General features: G+C 34.2%; 1 protein-coding gene across 3 annotated transcripts in view; it reads left to right on the forward strand.

The window, feature by feature from the left end:
* Positions 1-578: 578 nt before the first annotated feature.
* LOC125851961 (putative disease resistance protein RGA4) overlaps positions 579-16,019 on the forward strand; it is a 22,984-nt gene continuing 7,543 nt past the window's right edge. The window contains exon 1 of one of the 3 annotated variants that reach the window (XM_049531699.1): positions 579-1,726. In XM_049531699.1, the coding sequence (XP_049387656.1) occupies positions 646-1,726 (1,081 nt within the window). In that variant the 5' untranslated portion in view covers positions 579-645. Of the gene's footprint in view, positions 2,693-16,019 lie in introns of all 3 variants that reach the window. The other 2 variants (XM_049531698.1, XM_049531696.1) reach the window with 2 other exon arrangements.

Here is a 16,019-nt window from a genome sequence, read left to right on the forward strand (position 1 = left end):
TACAAAGAAGAATGAATCAGAGGCCCTTAGTATCCGGATTAGTCCCCATAATGCTTATGATATGGGCGGTGATTTTTTTATGAGGATGAGGAAGATAATATGTTGGGCGTAGGCTTTGATAAAGGGGCAAGGAATTGGGCTGTCTCACTAGGCATCAAAGAAGTGGAAGCAGCATAAGCAAAAATAAGACACATGGTAGGCCATACAGTTGGGATGGTAAAGTAATTGGAGAGTTTGTCCCAAGGCAACTATGATGTGAATGACAAAGCAAAATTATATGACTTTTTGTAGGTTATTTAATAAGTTGAGTGACTTTATTGCCATAAAAATTATCACTTGTATTCAAATTCGAAACACGTAATTACTTCTTCTTTTGAATGAGTTATACAAATTAAAGACATTGGATTCCATGTTTATGTTGGAGAGATATTTATGCCATTGGATTCACTATTTGAATTATTATTATCTTGCTTTTTGTGGCTCATATGCAACAATGGCCTACAAAATGTGATTCTTTATTCAAATTATTGTGTGTATGAATTATATTATCTTTATTCAAATTCATTGTGTATGAATTATTCTCTTTTCATTTAGCAAAAGAAGACATTTTTGAGAAGAAGATTTTGTGAAGGAGCAAACGCAACGATGGCCGATCCTGTAATTGGTGCTACCGTTCAAGTTTTGCTTGAAAAGTTGCTTTCTCTCACTATTGAGGAGTTCAGTAGCTCAAGGGACTGCAACAAAGATCTTGAAATGTTGACACAAAATGTATCCTTGATCCAAGCTTTCATTCATGATGCCGAAAGACGACAAGTTGAGGATCAGTCTGTGAAACTATGGCTCAACAGGCTTGAGAGAGCTGCTGAAAAAGCTGAAAATGTGTTTGACAAATTCAGGTATGAATCTCTCAAAAGACAAGTGAAGATCAGAAACATTCCAATGAGAAAGGTCAGTGATTTCTTTTCTCATACAGCTTTTAAGAACAAAATGTCTCGAAAAATCAACAACATTAATGAGGAGTTGAGGGCTATCAATAAGGTAGCCAAAAACCTTGGTCTCCAATCACTCATGGTTCCTCCTCAGAAAATACTACCAATTCGAGAAACAGACTCCATAGTAGTTGCTTTGTATGTTGTTGGCAGAGACAACGATGTTGCTGAAATAAAGGAGAAGATATTAACCATAAGAGAGGATATTGATCTGTGCACCATTCCCATAGTGGGCATGGGGGGTTTAGGGAAAACAACTGTGGCCAAGAGAATTTTCAATGATGAACAAATCGAGAAGCACTTTGAAAAGAAAGTATGGTTATGTCTACCTGAAATGTCAGAAATTAAGAGCTTTCTTGAACTGATCCTTGAATCATTGACAAAGAGGAAAGTTGAGGTCCAGGGCAGAGATATAATAGCCAAAAAGCTCCAAGATGAACTGGCAGGAAGAAAGTATTTGCTTGTCCTGGATGATTTGTGGCGTGTTGACCCAACATTGTGGGATGAGTTTGTGGATACCTTGCGAGGAATGAATACATTCCGAGGAAACTTCATTCTTGTAACTACTCGTATGGAATTGGTGGCATCCACAGTAGCAACAGTACTAGGTCCTCATATGTTGGAAAAATTATCAGAAGATCATTGTTGGTCCATTTTCAAACAAAGAGCGTTTGTTGATGGTAAAATTCCAGAGGAAATAGTGAGCATGGAGAAAAGGATTGTTGAAATGTGCCAAGGTCTACCATTGGCTGCAAGTGTGCTGGGAGGCCTCTTACGCGGTAAGGAAAAACATGAATGGCAGGCAATTCTTGATGGAAACCCCCTTGTTGCAGGTGAAAATGATAACGGAGAAAAGAGCATAAAGAAAATCCTAAAACTCAGCTATGATTATCTACCATCTCCACAACTGAAAAAATGCTTTGCTTACTTTGCAATGTTTCCAAAAGATTTTGAGTTTGAAAAGGAACAACTTATCCAACTTTGGATGGCAGAAGGCTTTCTCCATCCATGTCAAGAGATCACTGTGATGGAAGACGTTGGGCATAGGTTTTTTCAAATCTTGTTGAAAAGTTCCTTGCTTCAAGATGTTGAGTTAGATGAGCACAACAATATAACACATTGTAAGATGTGCGATCTTGTGCATGATTTGGCTGGAGATATCTTAAAATCTAAACTATTTGATCCAAAGGGCAACGATGGAGAAAAACTTTCTCAAGTTCGATACTTTGGATGTGAGTCACCAGGGGATCAAATAGATAAGATATATGAGCCAGAACGTTTGTGCACACTGTTTTGGAGAAACAATTATATATCGGAAGATATGCTATTGAGCTTTAAGCTCTTGAGAGTTTTAGATTTGTCCAGTTCAGGAATCAGCGAGTTGGCTGCCAAAATCGGGAACCTGATATACTTGAGATATCTTGATCTCTCAAATACTGAGATCACAGCCTTGCCCAACTCCATTTGCGAGCTCTATAATTTGCAAACATTTAGAGCTATCAACTGCCATTCACTCAAAGAACTTCCATATGAGATGGGAAATATGATAAGTTTGAGACACATATATTACACTTCTGCTGACGAAAGATATCGGCATTGGGGAGGATGGTGTATTCGCAATGAACATTTTCAGATGCCACTTAATATGGGGCAATTGACTAGTCTTCAAACCCTCCAGTTTTTCAAGGTAGGTTTAGAGAAAGGTCGTCAAATAGAAGAATTAGGTCATTTGAAAAACCTAAGAGGTGAATTGAAGATCAATGGTCTCCAATTGGTCTGTGATAAAGAAGAGGCTCGAACAGCATAGTTACAGGAGAAACCAAACATCTGCGAGCTGTCATATTGATGGTCCCATGATGAATCAGAAGGCCGTGAGATCAATGATGAGCATGTGTTGGATGGTCTTCAACCGCATCCAAACTTGAAAACCTTAGCAGTAGTGGACTATTTAGGGACTAAATTTCCTTCATGGTTCAGTGAAGAGTCGCTGCCAAATTTGGTTAAGTTGAAATTAAGTGGTAGCAAAAAGTGCAAAGAAATTCCATCCCTTGGCCAACTGAAATTCCTTCGGCATCTTGAGCTGGTAGGATTCCATGAGTTGGAATGCATTGGACCTGCTTTATATGGTGTTGAGATTAGCAATATTGGATCAAGCATCATTGTCCAAGTGTTCCCGTCATTGAAAGAACTAGTATTGGAGGATATGCGTAGCCTTATTGAGTGGAAGGGAGATGAAGTTGGAGTAAGAATGTCTCCCGGTCTTGAGAAGTTGCGGATTATAGACTGTCCATTGTTAAAATGTGTTCCGAATCAATTTAAAATCCTCCGTCAATTAGAAATTAGAGGGGTTGACAGTGAAATGCCATTGTTGAACTTGTGCAGCAACTTGACATCTCTTGTGTATCTTGATGTTTGTAATGTGAAAGAGCTCATTTGTCTTCCAGATGAGATGCTACGCAACAATGTTTCTCTTCAACATATATGTGTTTCCAACTGCGGAGAGTTTCGTGAATTGCCACAAAGCTTGTACAATCTCCATTCTCTTAAGAGATTAATGATTGACGGCTGCACCAATTTCAGTTCTCTTCCTGTTCCCAATGGAGACAACTATTTGACTTCCCTCCAATCATTGACGTTATTTAAGTGTGATGGATTGATCAGTTTACCAATTGGAATGCTAGATCAATGCCGGTCTCTAGAGTTTTTGATGGTCAGCTTCTGTAACAACTTGGTTTCATTCCCTTTACATGTGTGGGAAATGCCTTCACTTTCATTTTTGAATATATCGCAATGTCCCAAATTGATTAGTGTACCAGAAGTGGGCCTTCACCGTTTCACTGGGTTAAGGGTATTGGAAATTGGTCCTTTCTCAGAGATGGTGGATTTTGATGCATTCCAATTGATTTTTAATGGCATTCAGCAGCTGTTGTCCCTTCGTGTTCTGATGGTGTATGGACATGGACACTGGGATTCTCTGCCCTATCAGCTTATGCAACTCTCTGACCTAAGAGAGATCAACATAGCTGATTTCGGAATTGAGGCTCTTCCTCCTAGACTTGACAACCTTACTTCTCTTGAAAGTTTATCGCTAGTGAGGTGCAAACGGCTACAACATCTGAACTTCTCAAAAGTCATGCCCAAATTATGGCTTCTGTGGATAAATGATTGTCCATTGTTAGAAGCTCTGTTGGATGGGCTCGGCAACCTTGTTTCTTTGGAAGAATTATATTTACAGGACTGCAAAAAACTAGAGCATCTACCGTCCCGAGATGCCATGCGACGCCTCACTAAATTATGGAACCTGGTAATTAAAGACTGCCCAAAGTTAGAAGAAAGTTGCACCAACTCCCAGTGGTCCAAGATTTCTAATATTTCAAATATTGAAGTAGGTGGGAGGATAATTAAGGACAGACGTAAGTCTTGGTTTCTCTTTCATTTTCTGAGTCGCTCGCATTTTTAATTAGAGTATTATTTCCTGGAAAAGAAGTTTTGTAAGTAATTTAATATTTTTTCCTGAAATTATTTTGACATAAAAAAATGCTATATTATCAATCATGCATCTATGCTATGCTTTCAGCAATCTGCTTGTCCAGTTGAACTGAATCGTTGTTCTTTTAATTCTTCAAGTATGGTATATTTATCTAATGAAAAATTATGTTTCTTTTCCTTATAGGTAGCTGGTTCAAAACGTCTCTGTGGTAAATCAAGCCAAATCGTATGAACAACAGGCAATTACGTTAGGTAAATTTTCATTTAGAATTTATAGGCACTTTGTAATCTACTAGTTTCTATCTTTCTTTTTGTTGGAAACCAATTTTTGGAGGTCTATGCTGATGAATACAACATTACCTTCCTAAAAAAAAGTTTAATCATGAAAATTTATGATTTTTGCTCATAGGTTACTAGGTACAAGGTCATGGTAGAACGTTGTTGTGGTATATCAAGTCAAAATCCATGGGAAGAATCATGTTAGGTATTTTTATTTAGTTATTAGAGGAATGCTATTATCAAGTTCTTTTTTACATTCCTTTTCTCTCATGAAACAATTTTAATGTTTAACGGGACTTGTTGTGTTTCACAGAGGAACCACCAGTGTTATTTTGTATGAAGAACAATCTTCAACTGTAGACTCATTATGGGACACTTTCATTAGTATTTGGGTACTGAACAAACCTTTTCGGGGAACTGAAGTCTACATATGAAATATCAAAGAACTCAAAAGCATATAGGGTGTTCAATGAGAAGCTACACGGGTGTATTCTCCACGTAAGTTTCTGCAATTTTATTTGATGAATAAATTCTGATATCTACTCTCATTGGGACTTGGTATTTAACTTTCTATGATATTGTGGAACTATTAGAATGTAAGCTGTTTTATCCAGAGCTTCATTCTTTATATATTCAGTGTTTTACTTTCTCACAGTATTAATGTCTGACCATCCCTTCTCCCAACCGGTACGAAATAAGAAGAATCTCAGTATTTGTCATATCTATTCAGGTGCTATGATGAAGATATGGATTGTCAGTTCCATCGAAATCTGCTTAATGCTTATGAGGCATTCATGACTTGCAGCTCAAATAATTCTCACAGAACCATTTCTCACAGAAAGCCACTTGCATAAGCTTTGATGCAGGACTGGCTTTATTATCGACTTATTATTGGTTCAACGCTAGAGGTAGCAGAACCATTTCTCACAGAAAGACACTTATATAAGCTTTGATTCAAAAAATTTCCTTTTGGGCCGAAATGTGAGTAGAAGAAGCTTCTTCAGTTTCCGTTGACTGTCTTCAATAGTATTTCCTTTTTCCTGTTTAATATTCCGGGGACAGATTGGAGCATTTTGCTTAAGTGGTGACTCTGGTTGCACGAAGCTTGAAAGTTCAAGGTAAGTTAGCTACTGTCCATAAAAAGATTGCAAATGATGGCATTTTAGATCAATATTTCTTCTCTGGAATGGTTTTTCTTTTCCCCGAAATGCTACTTTCAAATTATATAACTTACCTATATCTTGTTTAATTTTTCTTAGTAAATTGATAACTCTCAAGGAACAATACCAAGTCTCATATATGGTAGAAATGTATATAATCTTTATGTCTTCTGCAATTCTGCAATTCTGCAATTCTGGTTTTATTTTCATGCTTTAGACAGTACAACTTTTATGAATATATGACACACTTCTCGTTACTTTCATCTCACAGGACAATTTCTCCGTTCATTAAAACTTCTGCGAATGAAGGACTTCAACAAAGATAGTTGTCATGAATATTTTTGCAAAGAGTGACCCATTGGCTCTTAAAATGTCCTTAGCAGTATATATTCATCTTAAACAGGTTTTCCTTTCTCCTTTTTTAGTGGTTACTTGTAATGATCCGCTTCTCCATTCTCCAAGGAGGAAAGCGTGCCAAAACTGACTTTTTACCATTTCCCGTGTTTCAGATTCATGTTTGAAACACCAGCAATGCTCTTGTGTTAGATTTGTTTCAGTGTCATCATTTGGCAGGGAGATTGCATTCTGTAAACTCATTTGCATTTGGCAGAATGTGAATTGGAGATCCCGGAAAGGGTCCAAAGAGCAACTCCTGCCAGTCACTTTGCTAGATTTCTCTACCATGTATATGTATGTATGTATCTAAGATATAAGATACTGTATTTGGGATATAAGATACATTAGAGAGTGGCGAGCGAGATGAGAAAGAGGTGAGGGAGGCGAGCGAGATAAATTATGTATCCAAGATACATGCGATTCCATTTGGATACAATGTATCTAGAACAAATTACACATAAATTTGACCCCGTGTATCTGAGATACATGTATTTGGAGGCACCAAAATCTGGTAAGATACGTAATATTGCTCACTTACCTCTGTAAAGTTAGTCCATTGCAATATATCTCAAATTATTCAAATGTTTCATTTGATTTGCATGTTTATCCTTCAATAAAGAGTTTATCACTTAATCCTCGAATGTAGTACTCTTCATTACATAGTATAATGGAAGTTATTAAGTGGTATGGTTCTTGGATAAGATTAGCTTGTCATTATAGTTAATCAATAGAAGTCGCATTTGACTTCTATTAATAATAGAGGTTTCTCCAGTTTTCGTTAACAGTAAAAGAAAATTTTCTATTCAATTTGCAGGGGACAGATTGGAACATTTTGCATCAGTGGTGCCTTTGGAGACTTTTATTGCATGAAGCTTGAGATTTTAAATTAAGTTCGTTTTTGTCCACAAATAGATTGCAAATGGTGGCTTTTAGATCAAATACTTTCTTCTTTGGAATGGTTTTTCTTTATCCCCTAAATGCTGCTCTTAAATCATCCTACTTACCTTTATCTCGTTTACAGTTCTATGTAAAATGAAAATTCTCAAAGGAACAATTCCAAGTTTCATATATGGTAGAAGTCTATATAAGTTTCTTAATAGTCACACTTCTCATTACTTTCACTTCACAAAATAGTTTCTCCGTTTGAGTACCAACAACTATTAAGTAATACTCATTGAGTACACAGTCGCTCATTTGCCCAAGTGAAACTATACTTTTATGTACGGTTTCATTTAATAAAAATACCTTTTTTCTACGAGCTAATCAAAATAAAAGACTAACAAGTATTTTTGGTAAATAATGAATGAGTAGTTCAACCAACCAACAAGTACCATGTCCTTTTCTTATGATACTTCAACTGCTTGATATAGATATATGTAGTGTTGTAGACTTTCACTTGAAATCTATTTTTTTGGTTTGAATTGTTGTTTGTTAATTGAAAACTCTCTTGTAACAATCCTAAGTAAATTCATATAAGTTCCTGAATAATAATAATAATCTCATATTGGTTTGATTTTTATGCTTTAGACAGTAGAGATGAATCTATATATGTATGCACACTTGTCGTTACTCTCGCTTCACAGCAAAGGATAATTCATTGAGACATTTGCAATGCATGAATAAGACTGCTATCCTTAGCAATACCTATTTATCTTATTAGTTCTTGATTTCATCTAAAATCTCTTTCGTGGTTGTTTGTTATGAGTTGCTTCTCCATTTCACAAGGTGCCAAAAACTGACTTTTTACCGTTTCGTATGTTTAAGCTTCTTGATTGAAACAACGGTATGCATGGATGGACCTTGTGGAGATGGTAGACTGGAGCAGACTTCTCTTAGATGTGTTTAAGTTTCATGATTGGCAAGGGAAATTGCATTTGGCGGAAACTGGTGTGGAGTTATTATTTACTTGTAAGACTAAGATTTGACAGCAGAGGTCTTGTACATGCCTTTTTGTACAAATAGAGTTTTTGTTTATTAGGTGAATCACTCATTTTCTATAAGACTCTAGAGATGTACTCTGCCTGAGGTGACATAGGGTCACCCTGCCTGAGGCCTCTCTTCCCTTCAAAGTATCCGTATCCATCTTCGTTTACGTTAATAGTGAACTTGGTTGAAGATACATGACATGTCATCACCAAGATCTTAAAGTATTACTGGAAACTCATACCCTTTCAGAGCTTCACTTATGAACTCCCAACTGATCATCTCATATGCTTTTTCTTAAGTCAATTTTCATGAGACATCTAGGAGTTGTTTTCCTATTATAGTATCTCATATAATGAGCATATTGTTTCGATCTCAACAATATACTCATTATTTGAGTTATGCAATGGCTCTAACCAAATTTATTTTACCGTACTTCTCTTATATACTACTCCCTCTGTCCCATTTTATATGTCATCTCTTTCTATAAATAGTTGGTCTATAATACTTGTCATTTCATAAAATCAATGCATAAATTACCATATTGTTACTTTTTTACCCTTGTGAGCTATTAGCCTTGAAAATATACATTTGACCAACTTAGAAAAGCTAAGTAAATGATTCATGTTCATTGGTTAAATTAATTAATCAAAATAAATTAATTCATATTCATTGATTGAAAACTTGAGTTCCAAAAATATTAAATAAGGGTAGAAGGATAAAGTTACATAATTTTTTAATGTAAGTGTAAAGTAAAAATGTGACATATGAAATGAGACATATGGAGTGCTAGTTTCTAAACACGTGCATTGCACGTGTGACCATGCAATTTTTTTAGAATAAGAAAATCAACAGTTTAAGAGTATTCAAGCACACGTAATATAATGTTGGGAAAAAGGTCAAAATTACCCCTCAACTTTGTTTTATTGGTTGATTTACCCCTGCCGTTAAAAGCAAGTTATTTTTACCCCTGTTGTCAATAAACTTAACAAATATACCCTCATTGGATGGAAAGCCCCAAATCAATTAAATTACCCGATTTTACTTAAATTACTCAATTTTAACCCGACCCGACCCACTTAATAATATACCCAATTTTCCAAGTCAGATCTGAGGTCAACGATCTACCCATAACTTGTTGACCACTTCAACTAGCAACATTATCCAGTTCTTCTCTTGATTTTCAACAAGATCAGTGGTGTTAAAACTCTAGGAAGGTGTTGTGGAGTTTGTACGAGGTTTCATTCACTTGTTCCTCGAGTTGATAACGTTGTTGTTCGTGTTGATTGTGTTATCTTTGATGATGACTCTTCTAGTAAGTCATGTCACCCCATTTCTTCCCTTTTTCGACTTGTATTCCTTGGTCTTGTTAAACCCTTTCAATCCCTTAGTTGATCTCAATTTCTTCCCGGCGATGTACTGCTTCATCGTCTCTTGTCGATGATGATTTTGAGCAAAATTTTGTTACCCATCACTCCCCTACACAACTTTTGAAGAATTTTGATGAAATTAGGTTGCTTAGGAACGAGTTGCCTAGTGGGGAATTTGGTATTGATGAGGGTGCTTTGCTCAAGTGGAGAGCTGATTTTGGTTCTACTCTTGATAATTGTGTTATTCTTGGGGATTACAAATTTGGTTATGTTAACTTTTGTTGGAAACCCAGATGGGATTTGGTCTTAGAAAGCAATAAATTGACTCTTGATAGGGCTGCTGACTTGGAGGAGGTAGTGTAGTGGGAGAGGTGGTGATTTCGGCGGCGGTGGTGGTGGAGATCTCGGAGAGGGTGGTGGCTTTGGTGGTGGTAGTGGGGAAAACAAAGTTGATTTGGATAAAAGAAATGGGTTATATTATTAAGTGGGTCGGGTATGGTCAAAATTAGGTAATTTAAGTAAAATCGGGTAATTTTAATTGATTTGGGGCTTTCCATCAAGGAGGGGTATATTTGTTAAGTTTATTGACGGCGGAGATAAAAATAACTTGTTTTTAATGACAAGGGTAAAATCAACCAATAAAATAAAATTGAGGGATAACTTTGACCCTTTTCCCTATAATGTTACTTGTCAAAGAAAAAGAAAATAAGAAAAACCAATTTAGCAGGAAAAAAGTTAATTCATGAAAAAGAAAGAATAATTATAAATTCACTTGTGCATAATCTGCACATAAATACTTTAAGAACGGGGGAAGTTTGAAAGTTTATGAATAATAAACATGCATGTGAAATAAATAATTGTAATAATTAGCAAAAATGGTGGGAGTTACTAAAGAAAAAAAAGGTCAATTTACATAGATAATGTATTATATATCATTATTTACACAGATTAGCCCTATTCTCCTTCTCAGAAATAGCTTCTTCTTTTTTTTTTTAAGTAAAAATTAGGCAAATGACATAGTATAAGAAAGAAATTACTTCCTTTCCCTTCTTTCATTAATTACCAAAAATCTCTTTTTTTAGTGTTTTTTGGATACATCATATAGCAGTGTGGATACTTAATATAGCAGCGCGGATACTTTAATTAATAACGGGCGGATACTTAAATTATTAAGTTGTTAGCAGCACAAATACTTAATTAACGGGCGGATGCATAATATAGCAGCGCGGATGCTTTAATTAATAACGGGCGGATACTTAAATTATTAAGTTATTAGCAGCACGGATACTTAATTAACGGGCGGATACTTTAATTAATAACGGGCGGATACTTAAACTAATAAAGTATCCGGTTAAGTTGAATTGGGGGAAAATAAGGGATTTTTGTATTTTAATAAAAGAGTAGGGAAATATTGAGAATAGGTAAAGAAGTATTGTGTAGTTAAGTAATTTTTCTTTTTTTTAATTAACATTGTGCATTGCCCATTTATTAAAAATGAAAACTTGCTTGGACCCAAAAAGGATCCAAGCCCAAATCTACAAGACCAAACAAAATAACAAAAAATAAAAAAATAAAACAGCCAAGGACATAAATCCGATCAAAAATGTCTAAATCAGCTAGACAAACTTCAGCAGCTTCTCATTTCCACCATAGTTGAACCTGGTGGCCTTCTCAGAAATAGCTAAATACATATATAATGCATTTCTATTATACTCCCTTCATTTAAAAAAGAATGATCTCCTTCACATTTTAGTCAGTTTAAAAAAAATGACCTCTTTCTTTTTTTTGTAACATTTTAATTTCAGCTTTCCACGTGACATGTTTAAGACCACAAGATTAAAGGACAATTTTGTACATTTGACATAACTTTAATTTAGGACCACAAAATTCAAAAGTCTTCTTTATTTTCTTAAACTTCGTGTCAAATCAAACTAGACCATTCTTTTTTAAACGGAGGGAGTAGTTTTAATATAATTACACATAAATTAATTTAAATAATTTTTGAATATTTGAAATTCAGGTATAATATCTTTTTAACATCGTTTAATTAGAGAAAAATAAAATAAACAACATTTGTAATATATTTTAAATTCAATATTTTGTACATATTATAGGCATGATTCAATGCTTGTGGTGAATGTATAACTAAAACATTTTTAATTCAATGTATTATAAGTATTAAATTTGAATTTAATACAATTTTAATACAGTTTTTCAAATTTCACTTTTTCTTCTTCGGTGAATCAACACTACCAATATTACCAATAGCTCCAATCAACCCATTAAGGGGTGCATCGGTCGGTTCGGTTCAGTTTGATGTATTATTAGTTCGGTTTATCGATTTTTAATTTTTAAATACGCAAAATCACTAACAAGTCAATAAGATATTCTTAATCGATTTTCGGATTATCGATTTTAATTCCATTAATGGTTCGATTTTTGGTTTACCCAATAAAAAATGTTATTAAAATAAATATATGACTTCGAATACATAACAGGCCGTCCGGATTCATAGCTACTGTTCAAGTTTTGCTTGAAAAGTTGCTTTCTCTCACTATTGAGGAATTCTGTAGCTCAAGGGACTGCAACAAAGATCTTGAAATGTTGATACAAAATGTGTCATTGATCCAAGCTTTCATTCATGATGCAGAAAGACGACAAGTTGAGGATCAGGCTGTGAAACTATGGCTCAACAGGCTTGAGAGAGCTGCTGAAAATGCTGAATATGTGTTTGACAAATTCAGGTATGAATCTCTCAAATGACAAGTGAAGATCAGAAACAATCCAATGAGAAAGGTCAGTGATTTCTTTTCTCATACTGCTTTTAAGAACAAAATGTCTCGAAAAATCAACAACATTAATGAGGAGTTGAGGGCTATCAATAAAGTAGCCAGAGACCTTGGTCACCAATCACTCATGGTTCCTCCTCGTAAAATACTACCGACTCGAGAAACAGATTCCATCGTAAAAGTAGAGAGGTTCTTTCCGATAGAAGCAATCCAGCTAAAGACAAAAACAGCATATGGTAACAGAACACAAACTACATCCTCGGGGATTACGAGGCTATAAAAAACATCCTGATACTTGTAGAAAGCATCACTAGATTGACATAAAACAATACAATCAACAATTCTATAATTTAACAAATCAAACACAGAGCACCTAAAAACAGTGAACTAGAGCAGACATACCTCATTATAATTGCAAACACTGGAGCCATTACGACCGCCGGGCTCCTGAAAGTTCTTAATATCCCTTGAAACATTAGGCAATACTAGGTTATCGTATAAAGAAAGATCCCTTGTATGGTCTTCATCAATCTCTACAACCCTAGACCCAGCCACCCCTTTACAGTAAAGCAATCTTGTATCATAATTCACATCAAAACCCCTTCCTAACGCCTGCGCCGCATTTAAAGCAGTATGAAAAGCTGCTGCGTTTTCTTCCATTACATCCCCAAAAAACTCCAATCTAAAGGTCAATCCAACGCCAACCCAAAAACCCAAATTCAATTTGAATCAAAAGGGGTACTTCAAGAAGTCCAAAAAAGTAAAAAGATTGAATCTTTTTCAGATCAGATAGTCAAGAACCAAAACCCCCAAATTGTAATCTTATGAAATCAGAAAAATCAAGATTATGAGAGTCAACAAAACTAAATCAGATTCTTGGAAGTTTGACTGAGAAAAAGATTTACCCAAAAAATGGTGAAGAAGCAGATGTTGAATCTACCAAAGAAGATTTTGTGATTGCTCAATCCAATGGCTCTCTATTACAGTGTATGTACATTTTGTATTGTATATATCTAACCATTGTTGACTCTTCAAGACATTTTTTTACTCTATTTCTATTTGGTTATTATTAGGGAAATTCACACGTGGCTTATACACATGAAGTTATTGGTTTGACTAATATGACATTGGGATAAAATATAATATTGAAAAAATTATGTGGCTTAGAAAACTTTTTTTACTCATTATACTTAGAATTTTATAGCAAATTGCGATTTCTCGATGAAAATCTCAGTCCCAAGATAATATTAATGATGATAGGTTAAGTTGGACGGAACACGGGTGGGCTAGGAATTAGGACACAGGAGGATAGTGGTGTTATAACGAAAAGTCGTCGGCTGAGAAAGCAAACCGGTCACCAAAAAATGATTAGGGAGCTTATCCCAGATTCTTTTTTTGTGGGTTGATTGTCTTTTTTTTTTCTCTTATATAAAAGTGTAAAGTTTCTCTATGTTGCAAAATCATCGTCACTAGTAAAGAATATATCTATAAAATGTATCCGATCTGAAATTTTAAATAATGTTTGAAATTGAGAGTATATATATATATTTTCAAAGATATTTTTTCTACCGTTGATACAAGCAGTGGCGGATCTATGAAGGGCAGTGGGGGTGCCACGCCACCCCCGAACTTCGACGGAAACTCTATATATACATAGGTATATACATATAATATTTATATAAATATAAAGCGTGCCACCCACAAAACAAAATTGGCTTGTGGTGCCACGGTAGGAGGGCAACTTTAGAAGGCTGATGTTGCGGGTTTGAATCCCATTTGTACCTATTTTTTTGAGAAATTTGCTGCATACGTTTTTTAAGAAAAAAAGAAGCTCCAAGCACGTTTTTTTAAGGAAAAATAGCTGGCACAATTTTTTTTTTATAATTGTTATTGACTTAAATTAAATTAATTACATTATTACTCTTTTGACTTTTCTTTTATTTGATTAAATACTCAATAAAAGTGTAATATCTTATTATTTATATTTTATTGATTGATTTATGATATATATCGAAAAGACGAATAATTCAATCAAATATAAAATTAATTTAATCGATAAGTTTATTTGGCACCCACGGACTCTAAATCCTGGATCCGCCACTGGATACAAGTGTATTGTCATGGTGACCTTCTGATCGAAAAACGTCAACTTTTCTTCCCTACTTTCTTATGGAGTCACATACATTTATGTGACACAATAACTACATCTATCATTGTATTTCAATGTATCACAATGAAATCTCATAAAATACAAGTGTCATACAACGAAATATAGTGACGCACAAGTGTATGTTGTATGTATCTTCACTGTATTTTTGTTTTATGAGAGAGAATATATATATATAGATATATATTGATCGAATGCATATAATTTATTGTGATTGTATGCCTTGATATAGCGAAATTAAGTGAACGTATACAACCTATACAAGTTGGTAACAATTGAACAATAGCTATGAATGAATACAAGAGATATTAGAGCGAATAAATACAATTGATACAAGTTGATAACAATTGAAATGATAGAGTGAATGAATACAACTGAAACTAAATCAAATAACTACAAGGAGTTAATATCTTAAAAGGTCACTAAACTATGAGAAATTATCTTGTAAAGTCACTAAACTTTATTTTGTATCACTAAAATCACTCAACTTAACACTTTTATCTTCTAAAATCATTAAACTATATTTGTCACCAAAATAAATCTGACATGGCAAAATAAAATATATTTTATGCCATGTAATTATGGCCCCACAAATAAATAAAATTATAAAATATATTTATTAATATACCCACCCACCCACAAGTTGTCTTCTTCTAAAACACTAAAACCCTATTTCTCTTGCTCAAATCTCCCGCTTCCTTCTTCTACTTCTTTCTCTATTTCTCTCAAAAGTTATCATCCACAGAAAGGCGCTGTAAAGTCTATAGTGAATATATCCAGAGATAATTAGTCTTAGAGTCTCTTATTTATAACAGGAATGGAATTCATATATAGAAGAATTGAAATGAAGATCCAAACCACAAAATGTACCCAAAACACTTCATTATAAACAAGATTTCAGCATGTATAACAAAGTATAGAAATTATTTTTGTAATTTTTTGTGGTTATGTGAGACACCTATTATAACACAATATATTGTTTTTTTTTTGGTTTGTTTTTTTTAGCTAACAATGGTGCTCAATCACGGGAGGCAATATAGTCAATCCCATTGAATTTAACATTTATTTCCAATGTTGATTAGAATTCTTTTTTGATAAGAAAGAAATTTGATTGTCTGTAATAGTTCCAAAAAAAAAAAAGTTACAGATTTGATAGCAAAAACATAATTTAAGAGGGGAAAACATAAAAATGAATAAATTTTATAATTTTGTTTATTTGTCGGGTCCATGATTACATGACATTAAAATATAATTTATTTATTTGTGGGATCCACGATGACATGGCATAAAAATTAATTTAATTTGCCATGTCAAATTTGTTTTAATGATAAATTATAGTTGAGTGATTTTAGAAGATAAAGGTGTTAAGTTAAGTGATTTTAGTGATACAAAATAAACTTTAGTGACTTTACAAGATAATTTCTCATAGTTCAGTGACCTTTTAAGATATTAACTCT

The sequence above is a fragment of the Solanum stenotomum genome, unplaced genomic scaffold (genome assembly GCF_019186545.1).
Source record: "Solanum stenotomum isolate F172 unplaced genomic scaffold, ASM1918654v1 scaffold30974, whole genome shotgun sequence".
Taxonomy (NCBI): domain Eukaryota; kingdom Viridiplantae; phylum Streptophyta; class Magnoliopsida; order Solanales; family Solanaceae; genus Solanum; species Solanum stenotomum.